This window comes from Uloborus diversus, chromosome 3 (assembly GCF_026930045.1).
Source record: "Uloborus diversus isolate 005 chromosome 3, Udiv.v.3.1, whole genome shotgun sequence".
Taxonomy (NCBI): domain Eukaryota; kingdom Metazoa; phylum Arthropoda; class Arachnida; order Araneae; family Uloboridae; genus Uloborus; species Uloborus diversus.
The window spans coordinates 89,974,698-89,999,637 of record NC_072733.1 but is presented as its reverse complement, the minus strand read 5'-3'; the positions used below and the strand labels follow the sequence as shown (position 1 = coordinate 89,999,637).

The 24,940-nt window shown below is 35.0% G+C and overlaps 1 protein-coding gene across 1 annotated transcript in view; it reads left to right on the top strand.

The window, feature by feature from the left end:
- LOC129218603 (uncharacterized) overlaps positions 1–24,940 on the top strand; it is a 272,334-nt gene that overhangs the window by 230,056 nt on the left and 17,338 nt on the right. The window contains exon 11 of the mRNA XM_054852923.1: positions 5,274–5,479. Coding sequence (XP_054708898.1) covers positions 5,274–5,479 — 206 coding nt within the window. The remainder of the gene's footprint in view (positions 1–5,273; positions 5,480–24,940) is intronic.

The following is a 24,940-nucleotide window of genomic DNA, read 5'->3' as shown; positions in this document are numbered from 1 at the left end:
GACATTCATGAATAAAGTGTCAATTGATTCAGTATTACGGCCCAAGTAACGTACGCTATCAATCGACTTCAACAGTAGGAGGAGTTGATTGTACCTTGTAAAACTCGATTTTAAAGGATTTTTTTAGCGTGGGTTTTAAATTAATTTATTAATAACCCGACTAAGGGAAAAAAGGGTAAGAAACAAGTTTGGTGTTGATTACTATTATAGTCTTATTAAGTAAAATCAATCTTTAATTGTTTAAATTTTCTATCAGCTTCATGTAATAGGAATAAATTAAATTTACCATTCTTGTATATCAAACTAAAATGCTTACCGTAAATTACTCACGCTATTATTTTTTGTCCATCTTAGATTAAAACGGAAAATATTTAAATAAAAATAAAAGATTAAAAAACTGAATCCCGACTACGGCAAAAAAACCTAAAAGGTAAGAAACAAGGTAGGTGCTGTTTAATACCATCGTCCTATTGAGTAAAACCAGTAATTTGATAGGTTAGATATTCCTATTTATTTAGTTCTATTGAAATCCTCTGTCACTTTCGCATTAATAACATTATAATTCAATTCAAATACCGTAGTCGTGCGGTATAGTAGAACTGTAGTTGAGAACGCACGACAACGGCATTTGAATTGAATTGTAATGTTATTAATGTGAAAGTGAAAGTGACAGAGGATTTCAATAGAACTCAATAAATAGGAATATCTATCCTATCAAGTTACTAGTTTTACTCCATAGGACGATGATATTAAACAGCACCTACCTTGTTTCTTATCTTTTAGGTTGTTGTTTTTTTTTTTTTTTTTTTTTTTTGCCGTAGTCGGGTTTCAGTTTTTTAATCTTTTATTTTTTTGAGCTACAATTTCCGAGAGAGTGCTCCAAACCTCTTCTCCTCGACTATTATCAAAGACAAGTAGAATGCATCTTTAAGACTGCAAATTAGAAAAATTTCTTGTTGCGGGCCCTAGAATCACTCCTCTACGTGAGCGCATTGAACTCCGTTTTTAGCACTACAATTGCAGAAAAAAAATCCGCCGGACAACCCCCGAATCACCCTCCTCTGAACATTATTGGACATAATGTTTGCGTTTTGAACGTTTCAATTTCGAAAAACGGGCGTGGGGAGGGAGTCGCACCCGAGCGCATAATATTACGAAAGACAGTTAGAATGCATTTCTAAGATTAAAAATAAAAAAAAATTTCCTGGGATATGGACCCTCAAATTTCTCCTCACTCTAACATCATCAAAAAGATCGTCTAAAACTGTACTCTTAGAGCTACAAGTTCGAAAAATAGACAGGTGAGCGACACCGAACCTCTTCAATCCTAACATTACCAAAGATCGTCTAAAATGCGTTTTCAAAACTAAAAATTTCGAAATATTTACGGGGGAGAAACCCCCGGACCCCCTTTACTTCGGAGTTAATACTATGCTTAAGGTTTGTTCATATCGGCTTCCATTTAAATCAGAAATCCTATACAGCCGCCACAGAACAAACAGTACTTACAGAAATACCACTTTGAGGCGACGATTTTGCATACATTTGTTGAGAAAAAAAGGCTGTAACCTTCTCAATAATTTTTATTCTTATGATAAACTTATGTCGCGTAGTAAAAATTCCTTAAAAAATGTTCTGCTGAAAGCAATAAGATGCTTTACTGTGTGTCTGTAAATTCATCGGTTGACCGATAAGATAACTTTATTGCATAACTGTCCAGGACCTTCTAAGGAGCTAACAGCTGCCTGTAATAATAGTCTGTAGGGGGACAATGAACACGTAAAGGCAGGGCCACCTCCAGGGGTGGCGTAGAACCGTGGCTGCCAATTTTAATTTAGGGATGAACAAAGTAAAAAAAAAGAAAACCTTCTCAGTATCTAAAAAAATTTAAATAGAAGTAACAAAATACCAAGTGGAATTCCCGTGACAAAAAATATTTTCTCAACAAAATTTTGAAAGAAAATGCAACCCTTGAATATTAAACCTTTAAATATTATTTAGGAACATCCACGGTTCTTTATTATAATTTACCTAACTAAAGGCAGCTAGAATTTTTCGAGACATTCTGACAAATTAAAAAAAAAAAAAAAAAATCAAGCAAAAAAGTATTCAGTACATTGTAAAAACCTATGACAAATTTTAATTTAATACAATGAATGAATAGCTAGATACTAATGGAGGTTTCATAGGGGCCGCTGAAGCATGTTTTAAATAGAAAAAGAGTTAAAATGCAGTAAGGGAGATTTAAAACATTGTAACGTAATGAATACTAAGTGTTTGAATGTATAAAACAAAAGTAAAATAAAACTTTATTAAGATATTCTAGCTGGAAGATATTTAAAGTAAAATAAAGTTGGAAGAAGATCTGGTGTCCCTGAAAAGAACCACATCAGTCCAAAATGTTAAAAAATATTTTGACGAATCTCAATCTCTTTATTTTCAAACAAATTCAAACACCAGGTTGGAAATTGAAAATTTCACTATGAAAAAAAACCAAAGAACTAAAATGATCTCGGAAAAGATATACTGGGGGGAGGTTTTCCCATAACATTTGTATGAATAATTTAATAAAAAGATAGGGACTTAGCAAAGAATGCGGAAGGGAGAGACATCCTCTAGCCTCACCCTTCATTTTACACCTCCAAGGTAGATTAGAAACGTGTTTAAAACTTTTATTTTGAAAGAGTGCAGGGGAAGTTTCTAAATCGGAACCCAGTCCCATCTCATCGCCTATCGTTATCAAAGATGGCCTACAATTCGTATTTAGGACTTCAAATTCGAAAAGTTTCCAGGAGAGTGATCACCTAAATCCCCCCCCCTGCAGAAGTGCCTCCACCCCATCTTTAAGGACCATTTAAAATTTCGTTTTTAGGACTACAATTAGGAAATTTTTCAGAGGTCATCGAATCTCTCCTCCCTCTTGTATCACCAAAGGTGGTGTGAAATTTAGTTTTTAGGGCTTCAATCCCGAAAAGATTTCTGAGAAGAGCCCCTGAACCCTTGGTAACATCAGCGAATATCATCTACGACTGCGTTTTAGAATTCAAATTTCGAAAAATTACGGAATGAAAGTCCCCGAACAGCTTCACCCACTAACATTACCGAAGATCGACAAAAACTGCGTTTTAAAAGCTAACTTAGAAAATTTTTTGTTCCCAACACGCTCGCCAGCATCACTAAAGGTCCTCTCAAATTTCGTTTTATAGGATTCAATTCCAAAATATGTCCCGAAAATTCCTCCCTCTCACGTCATTGAAAGTCGATGAAATAACGTTTTTTAAGCTTCAGTTTCCCAGAATTGTCAGTCCCCTTTACGTTATCAAAGAAAACCTACAATCCCTTTCTTTAGATTTCAATTACCAAAAAATTCCTGGAGAGCACCTTCGAGCCTCTTCTCTCCCAAACATTACCTAAGATCACCTAGAATGCATTTTTAAGACAACTAATTGAAAAAAATTCCCGGAGGGGAGGGGGGGGACACCGGATCTTTGCTCTCATTAACATTGTCAAAGATAATTTAAAGACGTTCATCAAAATTATGCGTTCTCTTTTCACGCGATATTGCGTGAAAAGTTCCTCATCAATCGTTATTGCACATAAGACCTTCAGATACTGACTTTAGGAGGGGGGGGGGGCAATTTATAGGTAACAAACTTTTTTAAGAACTTCAATTTCTAATAACATAGCCCTCCCCCCAAAGATCGTCAATTGTCACCTAAATTGGCGCTTTGGGAACTTCAATTGAGAAATTTTTCCCAGAAAGAATTCCTGAACGCCCTAGTGTTAAAAAACAATGCTTACGCATACGTTTTAGAACTCTGATTTTGAAAAAGTTTTGGGGAAATTCTCCAAATACCCCCTCCCGCAAACATCGCCCAAGATCATTTAAAAAGTCTAACAATGCGTTTTTGAAGCTATAATTTTGAAAATTTTCCGTTGGAGTGCCCCTGAGCCCCCCTCCCCCCCCCCCCATCATTAGCTAGAATATTAATTTTTACTATGCAGGTGTTCGTATTATTGATTCTTTTTCTCCAAATTCGTAAACGCAGTTCTCCTAATTTGAATACTTAAAGTCTAATGGTGACTCCCTACTAAAACTAGAAGATGTATCCGCTCCATCTTTTATATCTGAAAAAAAAACTTAAGGACGGTGGGAGCGTCTCCTCTTCAAGGAGCAAGTCTTAAGGGGACCGGCTGGTCTGTAAATGCCAGGGCCGGTTCATGTTGCCCCATCCGCCACTGATTGAGAAGTAATAGATGGAGAGAGTGTAACCTTATTTTCCCGATACGACAACAGTACCATGTGACCTGGGGAGCAATTTCGAATTGACCGTAACCGTTGCACTAAGTTTTCATTAGCTGTAGCCATGAACGTTTATAGACAATTAACTGAATGAGGGAAAATTTATATTTTTAACAATGGTATACCCTTATTTTATTACAAATTATCAAGAAAATCTACATCAAGAAGACTAGTGACTTTTCACAGGTATATACGAATGTTTTTTTACTTAAAAATAAATAAAAAGTAAAAAACTGATGCATTCAACGAGTACATATCCCGGTGTTGCTTATAAAAATTTTGATTTTCTTACTGATTTCATCTACAAATGTAACAAAATATTGTATTTCATGAGTGCAACTGACTTTTTAGTTAAATTAGAACCCTTTTTACTCATCTATAATTATTTAAGTAGTAATCTTTCTCAATTTCCTGATTATCCTGAGGTTTAAATAGCTTAAAACAATGACCCCCTTGTCCTGCTTTCTGTGCAAAAATTTTACCCCATTAACATTTTTCATTTTGATAAATTTGAACAGCCGAATCATGTGGCTCTGACTCTCCTTTGCTGGAGGTTATACATATCAAGCTTTTTAAACCTGGTATCATAATATAAATCTAAACGTCACATTACTCGCCCGGTAGCCCTCCTTTGAAACCCCTCTGGTGAAGAAATATGAAATATCTTTCTTGAGATAAGGGGACTGAAACATGCTCCAAAGGAGATATATTGCTAAACTTATGTAAAAAAGGACAGCACTTTCTTTGAATTATTTGAAGTATATCTATTGATAAACGCAAGAATTCACTTGGATACTTTGTTATTTGCTATGCTGCACTGTTGATTAAACTTTAAATTCTGATTTATTTAGATAACGAGATCATTTAAGGTCTAATGGAATAATTAGTTCTATTTTTATGGATGATATAATTTTATTTGTTCTTTCTTCCCCACTTATATAGTAATTTTCTTTTGGTGTTTTTCTTTCAGAGGTTGTGATCTACTATTGAAGTCCAACAAAGCATTACAAAATATTAACATCAAAATGCCGAGAAATTATTTAAAAGTTGTTGTTATTGGGGCAGGATTAGCTGGCTTAACTTGTGGTTTACATTTACTTCAGAAAGATTTTGCTGATGTTCTGATTTTAGAAGCTCAGAATGTTGTTGGTGGTAGGGTATCCACTATGAATTATGGTATGTATTTTGCAATATATTTCTTTCCATACCATCTTGTTTTTAGCCTACTTTCCCAGTAAAAATCAACGAAAGAAAAAAATGCATAAAAGACTTCTTTAAAATATCGCTGAAAACAAAAGAAATATCAAAAGTAAATAAAATAAGTAATTAAAAAATAATAATAAAAATTGAAAAGTAGGATAGTGAGATGGGGAAAAGCGTGTCTGTTGGTCTGCCTATCTGCCCCCCCCCCCCCCCAAAATAACTTGTGAGTGAATGGTCCGATTAGAACAAACTTTTGTTTGTTTGAATGATCTCGGCAAAGACACTTCATTCCCATATTTCACTTTTTGATTTGAACATTTTTTCATTCAATTTTTAACAGTTCAAAAAAAAGAAAAAGAAAAAAAGAGCAGTAACGCCTACCGTTAAATTCAAGGCAAATATAAACCCCGAACTTAGAGGTGAATTTGCTTCAAACAAATTTCGTTGGAAAAGCTCTTGATTGATGAAGAACATCAATAGAAAATATCTTTTTGTTTTGAACAACTCTCCGTTCAATTTTAAACTGTTAAAACTCCCTTAACATTAGCGCCTACGAGGAAAACGAACAATCAATATAGATCCCGAACTTAATTGTAGATTTACTTCGAACAGCTCTTCATGACCAACTCCCGACTCCGACTCCAAGAATTTTAGGGCCTCTGACTCCTTAATCGCATAATTATTCGAACTCAGACTCTGACTTCTTAGCTTTGGCAAAAATTTAGACACAGAGAGCGGTGACTGACTCCGACTCTTGGAATTTGAAAGCCTTCAACTCCGACTCCGACTTCTTTATCCCAAAAGGACTCCAACTACGTAGACATTGTCAGAGTTACGGACTTTGAGGGAAAATGACCGACTCAGACTCCTAGCCTTTAAATTAAAAACCTTCGAACTCCCGTCTCTGATTCTTTTACCCCAAAATCAGATCGATTCCCAACTCCGCAACCCTGGTTTTTACTGTGAAATAATTATTGTTGATATGTTTTGTTTCTGTTTTCACTCTAAAATTTTAATTTATGTATTCGGCGTATCTTATGTATCTAATGAAGCGAAATTCGGAAACGTTTTTGCTTTAACATAAAAAGCTTCGCAGGTGATTTTCTTCTTCTTCTCTTTTTATTTCCTTTTTCTTTCTTTCTCTCTCTCTCTCTCTCTCTTTTTTTTTTTTTTTTTTGTTGATGAAAATTTTTTTTTAAGTTTTCATTTTACTGTCTTTTATATTTTTTCAAAGTGTCCTTATTCATTTTTTAAATTTATTTTTGGCAACGAGATAAATAACAAACTTTTTTTTTTTTTGATGCAATGTCTTTATTTGAATGCGCTTTTATTTTTTTTTCTGGCAGTACCCGCACAGCAATGCCCGTGCTAAAAATTTAAAAGAAATCCGTTGAATGAAAAAAATTGACTCCCCCCCACCTCTGATGTGAAATGATCGTTTTTCTTTAACTAAATTGCGTACACACCTTTTCAAAAAACTTATTAAAGTTTCTTCGGAATTTAAAACTATTCGCCAAAATATTAAATTAGATTTACAGTTACTTTAAAACTTTTTAGCTAGTGAAGCGGTTCCTTCTGCAATTCAAAATGTTTCGTCAAACCAGTGGCGTAGCTAGAGTGTTTGCCGCCCGGGGCGGTTCCTCAATTTTCCGCCCTTTCGTTGTGAAATAGCTAATACATTAAACTGTCAAGGGCGTATGAATTAAAACTAGGAATTTAATTATAGAAAAAACAGACGTAATTACAAATACAAATACAAAAGTGACGACCAGCAACAGGCTCTGGGCCAGCTAGACTGGTCCTAGTCAATTTACAATCCCCAGTGAAGATCAATGGCCCTCTTAAAACTATCTACTCCCTTGCTCATTACCACCTCTTCTGGTAAACTGTTCCAAGGTTCCACTACCCTGCTATAATAATAATTTTTCCTAATATCCATGTTAGCCTGAGATTTAAATAGCTTAAAACAATGACCCCTTGTCCTGTTTTCAGTGCTAAACTTCAGCCCCGTAACATCTTTCATTTTAATAAATTTAAACAACTGAATCATATCCCCTCGATCTCTTCTTTCCTCAAGACTGTACATTTTTAACCTTCTAAGCCTGGAATCATAGTCTAAGTGAGAAAGTCCATTTATTAGCCTTGTAGCTCGCCTTTGAACCCTTTCCAATACATCAATGTCTTTCTTAAGATAAGGAGACCAAAACTGAACAGCATACTCCAAATGAGGTCTTACCAAACTTCTATAAAATGGCAGAAGAACCTCTTTAGATTTGTTTGAAATAGATGTACTGATAAACCCAAGCATCTTATTGGCCTTGTTACTAGCAATGCTGCACTGTTGGCTAAACTTTAAATCCTGACTTATTAAGACCCTCAGATCAGTAACTTTGTCTGCCTGACTAATGATTGAACCTTGCAAATAATAACTTGTACACTTATTTCCACGCCCTAAATGTAGCACTTGACATTTCCCAACATTAACAGCCATACCTCATTTATCAGCCCACTCCGTAATATGATATAGATCCTCTTGCAGCTGTTTTGCTTGTTCTTCATTATCTACAGTCCCCATAACTTTGACATCATCAGCAAAACAATTCATGTTCCCAGAAATATTTTTGTGAATATCGTTCATAAAAACAATGAACAAAACAGGCCTTAACACTGATCCTTGAGGAACCCCGCTTAAAACCTCACTCCAATTACAGTAATTTCCCCTTACAACTACCCTTTGTTTCCTTCCGGTCAGCCAGTTTTTTACCCAAATGAAAGTTTTCCCTCCTATTCCTATATCAGCTAATTTGCTAAGTAGAGCAACATGCGGTACCTTATCGAAAGCTTTTTGAAAATCAATGTAAACAACATCTACAGGCTTCCTATTGTCCAAAGCCATGGTAACTTTGTCATAGAAAAGTAATAAATTAGTTGCACAAGATTTGCCTTTCCTGAAACCGTACTGAAAACTAGTCAATAGATTATTAGTCTCTAGAAAATTTACTATCCTAATTTTTATCAATGTTTCAAAAATTTTGTAAACCACTGAAGTTAGACTCACAGGTCTATAATTTCCCGCACTCCCTTTAGACCCTTTCTTGAAGAGCGGTGTAATGTTAGCCAGCTTCCAGTCCTCTGGCACTGTCCCCGAGTTATAAGAAGCATTGAAAATATTTACGATTACATCTGCTAATTCCTCCGCACATTCAACTAAAATTTTTGGATAAATATTATCAGGTCCCGGAGCCTTAGTCTCTTTAATATTTTTCAAATGAAGTAAAACGTCATCCCTGGAAAATACAAAGTCCTCAAGCTGTACTATAGCTTGTGTCTTGTTGGTGTCAACTGTTGAGATACAGTTATCGTTAAAAACACTCGAAAAAAAGTTATTAAGAACATTAGCAATATCACTATCGTCCTGAATTAAAATTCCGTGCTCATCAACCAGTGGCCCAATATGACTATTTCGAACTTTCCCCGAATTAGCGTATGCAAGAAACCTCTTGGGATTCCTGTTTATGTTATCTGCCAGTCTTTGCTCTAACTCTCTTTTCTGAATCCGCACCAAATACTTAAATTTACGCCTTGCCTTACAATATTGGAGCCTATCTGCACTGTGACCAGTTTCTCTAAACCTATGAAAAGCAGCTTGCTTGTAATTTAGAGCGTCTTTAGTTTCCCTGGAGAACCACATTGGCCAAATTTTAGTGTTGACACCATTTCTCCTAAAAGGAACATGATCCCCAACCGTTTTCGCTAGCTTTTCCTTAAACTCTGCCCACTGAAGATTCACATCGTTATTGTCCAATCCAGAAGAAAAAACTGCTTTCAAACTCTGCCTAAGTGCCACAAAATCAGTATTTCTGAAATTGGGCACAAACCTAAAATTCTCAACTTTGCGCGTATCAAATTTAATCCCAAACCTAATACTGTTGTGGTCACTGTCTCCAATGTGTTCCCCTACACATAACCCTTGAACAGAACCTTCCATATCACAGAAAACTAGATCCAAAATCACGTCCTGTCGAGTACCCTGAGTTATAATTTGATCTAAAAAACAGTCACCAATTACTTTCAAAAATTCCTCTTCTCTGCTATTACTATGGTAAAAATTATTCCAATCAATTCCTGGAAAATTAAAATCTCCCATTATAATGACTGACCCCTCCCAGTAAGCAAAATATCTTGCCTCAGTATTGCATAAAGGTTGACATGCAAGAAAAATCATCTTGCATTAATACTGCCTCAATGTTGTTATGTTACTCCCTTTATGCTGTCAGCAGGCTGCCACAATATTGACTGACAAGGTGTATGCAGCATAATATCAGAAAAATATCAAGGTAGGCTGCTTTTGTAACATTGCATACGTATTGATATGACAGGATAATATCAAGATGTTGTCATGACAGCATAAAATCAAGGTCTAGGCAAGATGATCTTGCTTTTGTAATCTTGCATACGTATTGATATGACAGGATAATATCAAGATGTTGTCATGACAGCATGAAATCAAGGTCTAGGCAAGATGATCTTGCTTTTGTAATATTGCATACGTATTGATATGACAGGAAAATGTCAGGATACATTGACATGACAGTATGAAATCAGCATGTTTGCAAGGTGTTTTATCCATTTATTTATTTGTATTATTTTCACTTCAAATTCGAGAATTAAATTTCATTCTTTAATTATTTCTGTTATTCTTCAAGATAGTTTTCTAGCCTGAGAATATTTTCTTAAAGCTGACATCTGATCGGAAAATCATATAAAGATATTAATAGTACTCGTGATTTAATTTAAAAAATGAAAGTTTCTTCGTTTTGCGTAATACTTGACTTATTTTTTAAATTCATGCTTCTAATTGTATTAAAGACATAAAATGCTTAGTTAGGAATAATTGCGGAAGTTTTTATAGCACTAAAGGTAGCAAAATAATAAATAAATAAATAAATACAATAAATAAGTACATTTTCAAATGGATGTCAGCATTGAAAATATCCCATGAACAAAACATATGAATTTATCTTAAAGAATAACATAAATACCATTGAATAAAATTAATCTTACGTGAGATTGAAGTGATAATACGAAATTCTGCGCTTCATGTCCTTTGTTTCAAAATCTAGGGACGAAAAAAGTTATTTTCGCCATTTCTAACATTGATCGCACATCGTCTGCGATATGACTTGTTTAGTACTATATTAATAAACAAATATAGTTATCAGTCATTCATAAGTTTTTCCTAAAACAATACTATTCCAGACTAATAACTATGCAACCAACTTAACGAAGCCTAAAAGAATGCAACGCCACGTGCAGCACCTCTGAACCGATTGAGGTCGAAGCAGGAAGAATGTGCCAGCAATGCGAGGGATGCTGGGTAGAAAGAACTGTGCGCATGCGCAAGTATCAACGAAGGTCCACCTGTTCTATTGTGTACTAATTACCTTGACGGCGACAGCATGAAATCAATATCATCTTGACGGCGACAACATGTATGCAATGTTGTTATTGTAAGGTAATATCAATATTGATATTTTAAGATGAATGCAATGTTGCATACGTGTTGTTATTGTAATATTGCTTTTTAATCTTTATGCAAGCTTTATGCAGTATGAAACACATCAATATTGACGCCGTCAGTATAATATCAAGATCTGTCAAGGTTGATGCAAGAAATTTTGCTATTAGGGCCTTGCTTGAAATGTCACTAATAATACTAAACATCTGTTCATCTTGACCCTGGCTTAAGTTGGGTGGCCTATAAATGTTCCCTAAACGTAGTTTATTTCCCTTATTGCTCATCAACTCCAGCCAAATCATATCAATCTCATTAGGTTTATCATTAATTACCAATTCATTGCAAGTTAAAGTGTCTCTGACATAAAATAAAACCCCACCACCTCTTTTACCTACTCTATCTTGTCTAAACAAACTATACCCAGCAATAGATAATAAATCATCATCACTTTTGGTAGCCCATGTCTCAGTAACTCCAATAATATCCAACCTCTCACCTATAATTATGCTTTTCAATTCTTCCATCTTGTTCCTAATACTACGAGCATTTGTATAAAAAACCTTAAGTAAGCCCATCTTACTTTTATTTAATGCTGCACGATTATTTGAATCCCAATTGTTAAAATCTTTTCTCTTATTAGCCACCCTATTTCCGTTTCTACTAAAATCCAAATAGTTAATACTCTTTCGAATTCTGCTCCTTAAACCATGCCCCCCATTCCAACTTAGTTTTTTGATTCTGAAGCCTCTAAAACCAAACCACTAACCATTTTGACCCCTGTAGAGCTCAGATGCAGACCATCCCTAGCAATCCAATCGCGTTTACATTTACTCGACACATCAATAAACCTGATACTACGCTTAACGCAAATTTCCTTGAGTATCAGGTTCATACACCTAGCCCGTTGGTTTAACCAACTCCTATGCACTCCATACCTGGGAAGCAAACCAACCACTTGGACATTTGCCGAACAGTTGGTTGCTTTGTCCAACAGGGAATCCCATTCCTTTGTAAACTCATCGTTGTTACTATGGCCTACATCGTTAGTTCTCACCCACAAAGTAATTTCATCCTCTTTATTAAATACCCCCTTCTTTTCAGCAACCCTATTTACATCTCTCACCCGAGCCCCTGACATACAACATCTAGCCACCTTACGTCTAACTCTGCCTATTGAGTTTCCCACCTCACGCACCATTGAATCTCCCAAAATTATACCCTTAGCTTCCCAGTCTGTCACCTCAGCAATAGCATTCCCCTTTACCTCTGGAATTTTCCCACTATCTAACACACAGCTAATGCCCACCTCCTTTTTACTAACTTCCCCCTTTCCCTCTGGAGTGTTTACCCCATCTACACTCCTACAGCCTAATGCTAACTCACCCTCCAAAGTAAGCATCCTAACTCTGATTTCTGAGAGTTCAACACAGTTAGTGCAAATAAAATCCTTCTCAGACTCATCCTTCCCCTTAAACAAGCAGAATAGGTCACAAGAAATCCACTTGTCCCCTTTACCACTTTTAACCTCCTTCATTATGCATATAATCCCCATTCTAGCTCAAAATGATACACTTAAAAGTCAATATAAAAATGCAAAATTGAAGAAATAAAACTAATTATTAGAATTAAAAAGCATTGGAAGAAAAAGGTACAAAAATTACAAAATCCTAAGACAAGCAGTAAATTAAAATAAACAAGTTACACACTTAACAGAGCACTCAGGCTTAACAACAAGAAATCAGCACATTTTAGGCTTAGCTACAAAGAATAGAAAAACACTTTAAGAAAGCAAGTAAATCAAAAATAATACTTAAAAGCACAAAAATACTTAATAATATGATAAAATACAATAAAAATACTGAAATTAAAGCAGTAAAATAAACAATTACAGTAAAAAATCACTTATCTCAGGAGCAGCAAAATATCACCCCAGCATTACTAGCGCCCTCTATCGGCGGAATTAACTTCTACGTGCTCACAAAACAAACAAAGGAAAATCAATTTGGGGACGGGGGGGAGGGCGGGGGGGGGGGGAGGCCCACGTTTAGAGAAAATTTCTAAATTTACGTAAAAAATCCCAATTTTGGCAATTTTTAGTAAAGTGAAGGGAATAGGCGGTATTGTATATTTTCAGCTCTGTAAAAATTGTATATTTTCAGCTTTGAAACATACAATTTTAAGTCGTCTTTGGGCTTGCTCCCGATTTTTTTCAAAACTAAAGTCTCTTTTAGTGTTTCTTTTTTGACGTTAAGGGATTGGCGGGGAACCGCTGGGAAATGTTCCGAAATCGAAGTTTAAAAATGCAGCTTAGGGTAGTTTGCGGAGAGGTTAAGAAAATCGGGAATAGTCTGATAGTCAATTCGAAAATTTTCAGCTCTGAAATATACAATTTTTAGTCATCTTTGGCAACGCAATTGCATGCGTATTCTAACATAGTTGTAGGCGTTAGGGGAGAGAGACGCAATAATGTTTCTTCTGAAATATTTTTTAAATTGAAATCAATTTTAAAGGTACTTTGGAGATTTACTGGAATGGGGAAGGTTCGACTTCTTTCTTTGAATATTGCTCAGTACCAAAGTCTCCAAAATGCGATTCTAGCCTGTCTTTGGTGACGTTTAAGGGTTTCTTAACACTTAATGGCACCAAAAATGTTGTGAAGCCAGACGACTCTCTCATGAAAACTTTCCGTAACCCTTTGTTTGATATTGATAATATATTAGGAGTAAAAGGGGGCAGAGGGAGGTTCACTCCCAAAATCTTGATTTATGCTAAAGTTCATTTTAGGCTTTCTTTGAGAAAAAAGGATTAGCGAGCTCTCCCACCAACGTAAATTTTTATGAACGAAATTTTGGTCTATCTTTGGAGACGTTAGGAAAATGTCTGAAGAGTTCGGCTTTCCTTCCTCGGAAATTTTTCAAAATTGAAGCTTCCAAAACGCAATTTTAATCTTTGGAGACGTTAGATGAGGGAGAGTGTGGTGATTAAGGATCTCTCTCGGGAAAATTCCGAAACTGAAGTCCTAAAAATACATTTTAAGATATCTTTAATCACTTTAAAGAAAAAAAGGATATTCATAATTTAAATGCTGTTTTCACAAATTGATATTGAAGAATCGAAGTCTTAAAAATGTAATTTTAGGCCATATGTTGAGACTTCAGAAGAGAGGGTAGGAGTTTTTTCCAGGACATTTTTCAGAATTAAAGGTTTAAATATTTATTTTTTGGCTGTGTTTGCTACGTTAGAGGAAAAGACTGAGTTCGGGGTTCTACCCAGAAAGTTTTAAACGTTGAGGTCTAAACCCGTATTTATAAGCTATCTTTGGTGATATCACTATACGAGATGAAAAATTCGAGAGCTCCCCCTCCTAAAAAAAGTTTTAAGATGTCTTTCACGCTGTTAGACTACAGAGTGGAGGTGGGAGAGGTTCCAAACGGGAATAGGCTAAAAAAACAATTTTAGACCATGTCTGGCCAAGCTGAGGGACCAAACCAAATGATGAAAAATAAAATTCGCTTACCTTCCATAAGAAATAGTCTAACATGTGATCCAAAGTTGTCGGATAGATTTTCTACTCTCAAAAGCGAGAAAACAGAAATCCCTTTTACTTCTTTTGAATTAAAGATTTCTTGTAAGAAATGAGAAATCAAACTAAACTCTGCAACATGTAAAAACACCCCTGTGATGAGCAATAAATTGTTTCTTGTACCATTTTTCACCTCCCTTTTTCTTTCTTACTCTTGTCACCATTTTCCTGTAGTTAAAAAAAAAAAGTTTTTGTTTCACTAGGAGGTTTTTAAGAAACTCTCTTAAAATCCAGTGTTAACTCTTTGTTATAACGAAAATTCGAAAATTTCATTGTTTTCTTCCTTCTGGAATTAACTTCTATAGTCTAAAAAAAAACATTGGTCCCATGACCACTGCCGCCCCCTCAGAAGAAAACAAGTTATTGTACTGATATGCTATCAAGAAAGACTTTTGAAAGTTTTTGAAAGAAAGTAGAAAGTTTTGTATAAAAGTATTTCTTTAATCTGGTAGTGACACAAAAGTCTTACAATTCGAAGATTTTCTTTTTGCCTGCAGCAACAGATTAAAGCCATAATTTCCTTATTTAAAAAATGTGTTTATTTTTTCCACATCAAAAGGGTTAATTTGCCGCCCCTCGAAAAGTGCCGCCCGGGACGGACCGCCCCCTCCGCCCCACCCTACCTACGCCACTGCGTCAAACCAATAAAAAAGACATCAAATAGTATCTTTCAAATTTAAAATAATTACAATTTTTCATTGCCAAACTCGCCCAGAAACCACTCTACCGTAACTCAGTTGTTAGCGTGCAAAGCGAACTCTGATTAATAAGCTATCCTATCCCTCTAAAGAAAAATAAAATAAAAATCCAGTGGGACATTCGAAAATCATCGTCAGAAAAAAAGACGAAAAACTCGAATATTTCCTTCGGTTGAAAACAAATCAAAAGTTTCTTTGGAATATAAATCAATTCGTCAAAACGTTATTACACTTACGTTTGCTTTAAAACAGTAATCCTAGACCGGATTGCTCAGCCCCTAACGCGCCAAGCGACCACGCTACCGGAACCCAGTCCTTTTGCGAGTGAAGCGGATGTTTTTTCTTTAGCAATAATAAATGTTTTGCCAAACAAACAAAAACAAAGTATAAAATCACATTAAAGTAGCTTTCAAATGTAAATAATACCGCAAATCTATGGTTTATCGCCAAAGTCGCCAAGCGACCGCGCTACAGAAACACCACAGTAACCCACCTATTAGCGAGCAAAGCAAACCCTGGCCGATAAGCGAACCACTCTTTCTAACAAAAACGTTTAAACGAAAATTTCCCAGCAGAAAGACAACGTAATTAAAAAAAAACACGGTACATCTAGGACAAAAAGGATATCCCGTACCCCATAAGAAAAAGAATTTATCTATAGAAAAGCTATCGTTTGAGAAAAGGGGGAAAACCCCGCTAGAAAAAAATCACCCCCCCCCCCACCTTCTGGTGTCAAATGATCAATGAGCATGTTCTTTAACTAAAATGCATAAACACCCTTTGAAAACCTAAATACAAAAAATACATCAAAATTATGCCAACAGTAACTTTTAATGTTTATCGCCAAGCGACCCCGCTACCGCAACGCAGCCGATTAGCGAGCGAAGTGAGCTCCGATCGAGTAGCGATCAGATCAAAGAAGAAAAAGTCATTTGATGAAAACGAAAATCCCCTTCCCCCTCTGCTGTAAAGTAATCATTTTCTTTAACTAAAATGCTTAAATACCCTTTAAAAACCTAAAACAGTTCTTGGCAATTCAAAATAATTCGCCAAATAAACAAAAAAGACAATAAGTTACATTAAAAGTAACTTTCAAATTGTAAGATAAGATAATTGTAAAATAGTCCCGCAACTCTGTTGATTATCGCCAAACTCACAAAGCGACCGCGCTACAGTAATTAGAGAGCGAAGTGAACTCCGGCAGATAAGCGATCCAATCTTTCTGACGAAAACTTTTAAACGAAAACTAGTCGACCCGTGCGGAACTCCGCACTCTGCTTCGAATCGTTTCATGTGGCATTTCTCTAATTTAAAAATTTCAAAGAAGAACATTATGAAGAAGAATCGGAAAAAGTAAACGGATTTAAGTAAACAGAAAAAAGTAAACGCACAAAAGAAGGCATGTAATTTGAAGGCATCAGTGACAAAACCTCGTTAAATACAATGTGGTGATAATGTAATCATCTCTCACTTTTTGGTTGTGCGTATTTTCAATTCAAACATAAATATCATTAAAAGTGTGACTGAGTGACTCGTGAAAAAACAGTAATTGTGCATGCGAAGAAACGGGTTGTGGCAAATACAGTCCTGCCTATGTGAGCCTCTGACGGAAAAAAAAAAAAAAAAAAAACATAAAAGAGCTATGTATTGGCCCGGATTTGAACTGGTGCCATTCTGATTATCTGCACTACACTCCAATCAACCAAGCAACTTCGCCTTCGTTTTTGAATGCTATTCATTGAAGCAATGTGTTATAAAAAAACAGCAAAAAAGCTTTTTGCCAAAAAAAAAGACCACGGTTCTATGTTTTATCATAAGCCAACTGATACGCTTTAAAATTATTCGTAAAACATGGAATTTGATTAAGGAATGAGGAAGATCTCGCGTAGCGATTGAAACAAACCTTCTTAGAGAAATAATAAATTAGATTGAAAATAAGTGTTTTTATTTTTGAAAGTTGATACAAATCCCCATAGCAGGCTGCTTTAACCGTTACGGCTTGAATGCCAGCACATGTTTTTCTTTTAATCGAACACTTAAAATTCAAAACCAAAACCAGTTGAACTGAATCCGTTTTTTAAGTGTAATTTTTCGAACGTAGACAAAATGCATTTTTTTTTCACCGGAAGCAGAGAAGCAGAAAAGAATTTCTTGCTTTTTTTTTTTAATTTGGTAATAAATTTAATGTTTTACATCGTATTCAAATAAATAGTTAAAGGTTTACTGGGTGAGACTCGTAATTTCAATTTGGCATAGTAGTTTTTTATTTATGCAAAAGGTCGAATACTGCTAACAGCAAAATCTACATTTCAGCATACAATGAAGAATTTTTCTGCGCAAAAAGGATTCCCTTGATGTCTGAATTTTTAAATCTAATATTTTCTTTTATGCTTAGTAATCTGAACGGAGTCGAAGCTTAAAAAAACAGAAAGAACACCTTTCGATTAATAGTTAATTTATCTGTATAATAACTGTAGTCTGCATAGAGGAATCGAAACGCCAAGGAGCATTCCCGTCGTATTTATGTTATTGCCTTACGTGAGTTATCTATTGTATGTTATGAGTATTGTGAGTCTGAAAAGTTGAGCTCCGACTCTGACAATGTTTACCTCTGTTTCGGTAAATAGGGAGGGGTAATTGGCGCTAAGTTGAATTGAGAAACTTTCTTAGTAGTTTTTCAAAAATATTCCAACTAAAATCCGAGTCAATAACGCGTCTATTTTTCACTAAAATCCCCTAAAACAGGTAAACATAGTCAAGGTCACAGCTCAACTAACCAGAGCTGCACTAAACATGCAATGCGTAACATTATTCTGTAATGCGTAGTTATAATCTAAATTAGCTATAATAGCAGACCCGAAGTTCAGCTAATTTATAGCCGAACACTCTACCAAAAAAAAAAAAAAAAAACTTATCAATGAAACCGAACAACTAAGCCCAGTGCTTTTGAGCTTTATAAAAAAAAAAAAAAAGAAGAAAGAAAGAAAACAGGCTTAATTTTGAAAAAAAATTTTTTCGCCGAAAACGGTGCAAAAAATTGGAAAATTTTATTGGAATTTTAGCATTTAAAAAAAATCTGCATAAGAACTACAGGCTGCATCAAGATTATGCAAGAGTAAGGGGCGTTTGCGAAAAATTGATTTTTCGACCGTAGGTCTATTTTTTGTCATTAGCCGGCCCGATAAGCTTTAAAATGAGGGAGAATTTCTTTAAGAAATAAGGAAGATCCCGCATACGGACAGAAAAATTAATCCACAGAAATAATATGTAAGATAAGATATTGAAGAGAAGTGTTTTTATTTTTGAAAATTTATACAACTTGTTATCGCAGGTTGCTTGAACTGTTATGGCTTAGATGGCAGCACTTGTTCATCATTTAACCGAACGGTTAAAATACAAAATCAGTTGAACTATGTTCGTTTTTTAAGCACAGCTTTTCTAATGTAGTAAAAATGTGACTGGCTATTTGTTTTTTGCCGAAAGAAGGGAAAAAAATGATATTTTACCCATCAAGTTGTTAGTAATTTTAATGTTTTACTTCGTATTCTGATAAATATTCCTAGGTTAATTAAATGAAAAGCGTAATTTCAATTTGGGGTAGTACTGTTTTTTATTTGTCCAAAGGGGCAAAAACTGTCATTAGAAGATCTACATTTCAGAATACGATTTTTTTCTGAAAAAAAAATTATTCCATTGTAGTCCGAAATCTTAAACCTGATACTTATATTTTCGCTTACATCGTGCTTCAGTTTTCTGACCGGAACCAAAGCTTTTAAAACAAAACAAAAAAAAAAAACTTAAAATTAAGAATACATTAAGCTACAGGTTACATCAAGTTTTCGTAACAGCAAGGAGCGTTGCTATCTCATTTATTTTCTCACTTGTGTTATTTATTGTTTATAAGTGCCCATGTATTTCATGATGTTTGTCTAATTTTTCGATGCAGATCATCCAGGCCGGGCCCGAACACTCGTTCTTCTGATTACCAGTAGAACGCTATGCCAATTGAACTATTCTGCTCTGCTGATCATAGTGCAAGTTAAACTTATAAATTTAACCGAAAACCTCAATCCGGTGCTTTAAAACAGGTTTTTTTCGCAGAAAAAAAAAAAAAAAAAAAAACAATTTTTAGACTGTGGGTCTATTTTTTCTCATTAGCCTGCACTATAAGCTTTAAAATAAGGGGGTAAATCAAAGAAATCGATTAAGAATTGAGGAAGATCTCGCGTAGGAACAAAAAACAGGCTACAGAAATAATATATAAGGATTCCCCAGCAGAAATTACAACGTAATTAGAAAACACGGTTCATCTAGGATAAAAAGGAAATCTCGCACCCCGTATGAAAAGGAATTTATCTGTAGAAAAGTTATCGTTTGAGAAAAGGGGAAAAACCCTCTAGAATTAAAAAAAAAATCATTAGAAGGGGGAGGGGAGACTTCTGATGTCAAGTAATCAATAATCATATTCTTTAACAAAAATGCACAAACACCCTTTGAAAACCTAAATACAATCCTTTGTAATTTTAAATATTTTTCAAATAAACAAAAAATACATCAAATTTAGTTTACAGTAGCTTTCAAATGTAAAATAGTTCCGCAACTCCATAGTTCATCGCCAAATTCACCCACCGACTTTCAAATTAAAAGGAAAATATCGAAACACACACTATGAATTTAACCTCAAGTAATAACATTAAAACATTCATAAGAAATAATGACAACTTTCCCCAAACTGTTTTTAAAAAAAGTAATTGAAAATTGTCTGGAAAATAGACCTAGATTTTTCTAGAAAGAAAAGCCTTGAAAGTTGACTCAATCAGAATCGCTTACAACTCCTGTTCTAAGTAATTGAGAGAAAAGCAACAAACATCATTATCTTTGGGTTTCCAACGCCATATAATATTCGGGGACGGGGGATTTTTTCACCCCTAATTATTCGAAATACGTGACATTTTAGCTTAATTAGTTAATTATGAAAAAACTAATTCGAAGTTTAAAATTTGACTTTCGAGGTGCACACCCCCGGGGTACGTTCGAATTTTTTTGCCAAGTTTCAGTGCTGTAGGTGCTATGGGTTTTCTGGTCATCGGATACAAACAAAAAAAGAAACAAACAAACAAACACCGTCTGTCTTATATATGTATATATATACATATGTTTTGTTTTTTTTTTCGTTTCTAAATAGATTTAAGATTTTTTCACATGGAAAAAAATGTATTAGCTGCTTTGTTTAAAAGGTGCTACAATTTTTCTTTCTTCTTCTTCTTCTTTTTTTTTTTTTTTTTTTTTTTTTTTTGTTTGTTTGTTTATTTACTTTTTTACGCATCAATTTCTTTAGATGAACGAGGCATATTTTGTTTCCATAAATCAGCTTTAAATGTTGAATAGGTATGCTTGACATAATTTGCAGTCTCAGTTTATTTAGAGATTATTGATTAGAAAGTCGATGTTGATATAGGAGAAAGTAGACTCGTTTAGTTCTGGACGGAACTTCTTGTTCTTACTGTTCTGAACTTACATCTTGTTCTTACTTAGAGTTTTCACTAAATCCTTCATATCAATCTCTCAACTTTCTTTATTTAAGCAAACGTATTATTTTCAAAAAAAAAACCTTTTACTTATTTCCAACTTTTGATGCGTTATGCTTGTTTTGCTTATTCACTATCATATTATAATTTTGGGTTCAACTACTTCTTGGTTTACATTTTAAACTTTGTTTTTGTAATAATGAAATTGTTTTTTATTTATTTTGCTCTTCATGTATGAAGCTATCACACTATGTAGGAAAATATTGCCATATTCTGAAGCAAACTGCAGAGGCAGAAAGAGCCAATTTACTGTCCTGCAAAAATTTTGTTTTCATATGGTCTGCTTTGATTTTGATTTAAAATTCATATATTCATTGTTCGAGACTGTAGCGGAGACTTCTCACTTTTGGTTAGAAGAGAAGTTGTCAAATGTTCAATTAACCAATACCAACCACAGGAAAAATTTTTTACCCCCATGGATTTATGCCTCTCTGAGTCCGGCTATGTTTGGCGTTGTTCCCCTCTAACTCTCTAGCCGTTGCATCTCTATTTCGTACACAACAACAAAAGAATGGAAAATGTTACTTTCTCCTCTCTCAGAAATAAACAAACTGAATAATTTTTCAATATTCCCAATTTCTTATCTACACTAGTTTCAAGTAATCAAAACTCACATCCGGAGGACATTAAGACAGACAGAATTGCTTAGGGAACCCACTGGAGCTAGCTGGGAAGCAGTTGTAAGTCCCCGAAAAAATATCTTTGTCCCAATTTATTCGAACAGTATAGTAATATTAAAACAGGGGCCCTCCAACCCCATGAATGCTAAGTTCACTAAAAGAGCTGAGCTCACTGGACAAGCCAGCCTTCTTTGTTGGTTGCTTGGCATTTGAAGGCGGCCTTGATAAAACCTTGCTACAAGGAGCTTTGCTCTCTGCTTACCAAGCAAGCGGTATCTGCTTGGTGACAGTCGTCTTCAGCAACTGCTAGGTATTTAGCAGCCGGTTACCAATATACTAACATTGGCTGCATCGTCCAAGTTGTGAAATCATTTTTTTTTCAAAGGGCAGTCCATAAAATATGCAATTTTTTTTTTTTTTTGCAACATTTTGACCTCTCTCCTCCTTTTTGTCCCATGCCACGCTATTTTTCATAAATATATTTTTACAAAAAATGCGTGACGTCGCACTTTTTGTTACCCCCCCCCCCCCCCCCCCTCTTCCTTGTTACAAGCCATCGCACTTTAATGAACCCCCCTCCCCCACTCAAAGCGTGACATAATTCGTCTACAGCTCCTAATAAGAAAATCTTTCTTTTGAAACAGCTGATAAAATTTTCAGATGATCCACTGTAGTGGTATCAGTAACTTCACATTTTTCAAACCAAGAAAGCTTTTCAAAATTTTTGTTGTAAATATTTTTCTGACATAATTTAATAAAAGTAAAAAGACCAAATATACCTTCGGTTTTGAATCAACAGGAGTTTTGTTTGTTCCTTTAAGTTTAATGTTATTTTATTGTTCATGCATACCCGCTTGGGGGGGGGGGAGGGTCATGGCCAGTGACGTAGCTAGGGTGGGACGGAGGCGGCGGTCCGCCCTGGGCAGCACCACTTTTCGGGGGGCGGCAATTTGGCTCTTTTGATGAGAAAAAAAAAACATATTTTCTCAATGAGGAAATCATGCCTTTAATCTACTACTTTAGGCAAAAAAAGAAAGAAAAGAAAAGAAATATCTTCAACGTTTTCGGGGTTTTTATATTAAAATTACTAATTCAAAACTGTGCCATTGACTCCCCAAAACTTAAAAAAAAACAAAAAACATTCAAATAATTTTTGCTTTTAATATTACTGCTTTATAATAAAAATATTCCCATCAATAAGTTTTATGTTTATTCATTAAGTTAAACGTTAGTTATTTAAAAAGCGAAATTTGCAGTACAGCTTTCAAATTTCCGTGAAAATTATTTTTGATCCACGACTTCTCTGTCTAATGAACCAGTCTGATTAACGAACGTACAAGACTTTTTTTTTTCCAGTGCACATATCGGAGAGATACACTAAAAAGCAATTTCGTTTTTTTTTTTTTTTTTTGCTTTACGCTAAATAATTCTCCGAACGTTTAACTTTAACTATTCTTCTCCCCTCCCCTAGACCTACTTTTATCTTAATATAAACTTTTCTAGCGTCAGTAGCATCCAACACATCTGTTTGTATTTGACAGATACATGCGACTATTTAGGTAAATTCTTGTCGCATTCGAGTTTCTATTCATTTATCATTTTTGGCTTGATTATTATATGTGTGTTCCGGAACGGTCCCATGAAATACGTTTAAACGGTGCTCCGCAGGGGCGGATAGAGAAAAATCTTTTGGAGGGGCACGGGAAATTGAATAGCCCCCCCCCCCTGCCCAGCCTTTGATGTTTCATAACAAAGTTTTAATGACTTTATTTTTAAATGTGCGTGTTTTTAATTTTATTATTATTTTTTTTTTGGGGGGGGGGGACTCCGTTAGGTCAATGAATTTACTTCAAAGTACATAAATATCACGCCCTAATATACTTTGAACGTGGATGGAAAATATCTTTAACGTTTCAAGCCATTTAAATGCTAAACCCAATATAATGTCACCGATATGCTAGACAATGAGAGGCTTTACTTAGGAACATTGTCATAATGGCTATAACACGAGGGAAAGGTTATTAAATAAACCCATACCTCACTTGAGTTTTTTTTAATTAATTTAAAAAAAAATCATAACTTTATTTCATATAAGTTTTACTGAAGAATTCAGAAACTATTTTTGTGTGAATTTCAAAACAGTTGCTGTTTTGTTCTTAAAGCCATGATACAGTTGAGATAACATATTGATACTACATGCCGTTTCTATTAAAAATCATGGTTTTTTCCAAGAAACTACCACATGATTTCTTTCATTTTGCATTTTTATAAGCTGAAAAATAAATCTATTATTTCGCAAATAGGTTCATGGATATGACTCTTTTAGGTGCGCCTACACATTAAAAAAAAAAATGTTAATTATTGATTCTATCAAAGAAGAATTGGTGGACGAATCGCGATAATACGGTCCCTTGAATTCGAAACCAGCGAGTTGAATGTATTCTGCAACTCTGGGCCTCTGACTTCAGTAATACTTCTTTAGCAAACAAAAATGCTTTTTTCCAAAATATGGTGTGTGTGTTTTGTGTTCTTTTTAATGAATTACGTTAAAAAAAAAAAAATGCAAAAGAAAGGTCGATTCAAAAGTAATAAATAAAATAGTGAAATTAATTCATCCTTTGGGGGGGGGGGCACGGACTCCCTGGCTCCCCCCTAAAATCCGCTACTGGTGCTCCACTAAAAAAAAAACACTTCTTATAAAAAACATAGAAAATCGAACAAAAACTTACTTAATCAGTCGCGCATACCTCTCAGATACACTACTTCTATTCTATAATCTGAATTAAACGTTAAATTTACTTCAAAAATTGTAATGCAAAACGACAAGATAAAATGAAGGGAGTAAAGATTTTCATTCATGAAACCAAAATCCCAAGTCACCTGATAGATTTTAAACCAAAGCATTGTGTGTGTGTGGAAGACATCAGGTTTCTTTCGCTTATTTCACTCAAAACGTGCCAACCATTCGTCGTTGTTGAGTCACCTGACTTGAGGGTCTTTGGGTCAGCTTTTGCTAAACCAATGATTGGACTTCCTCCCTCTATTTTAATTCCTGCTCTAAAGGTTCAGCTGTGAGATATGCCAAAAAATTTACAGTATAGTGGTGTATCCAAGAGACGCGTGAACCTCTCACATTTCGTATACAGACTGCGTCTGTTGAAAGGTTAAAAAATAATCGTCGAAATTCTACAATGTAGCTGCATTTAATTTATTAAGGAATGAGTCTGGGCCGTACCCGGGGTGGTAATTTCTGAGCGCGCTAAGTTTAAGTGCACCGCCCCAGCGCGGATCCAAAATGGGGTAGCAGACCCCTTTGCCGAGACAACAGCCAAATATCGCGTTTTTAGATCTAGAATTTAGGGAAAATTCTGGGCTGAACCTCCGATCTCCATCTCCTTCCTAATGTTATCAATTTGTACATTTTTAA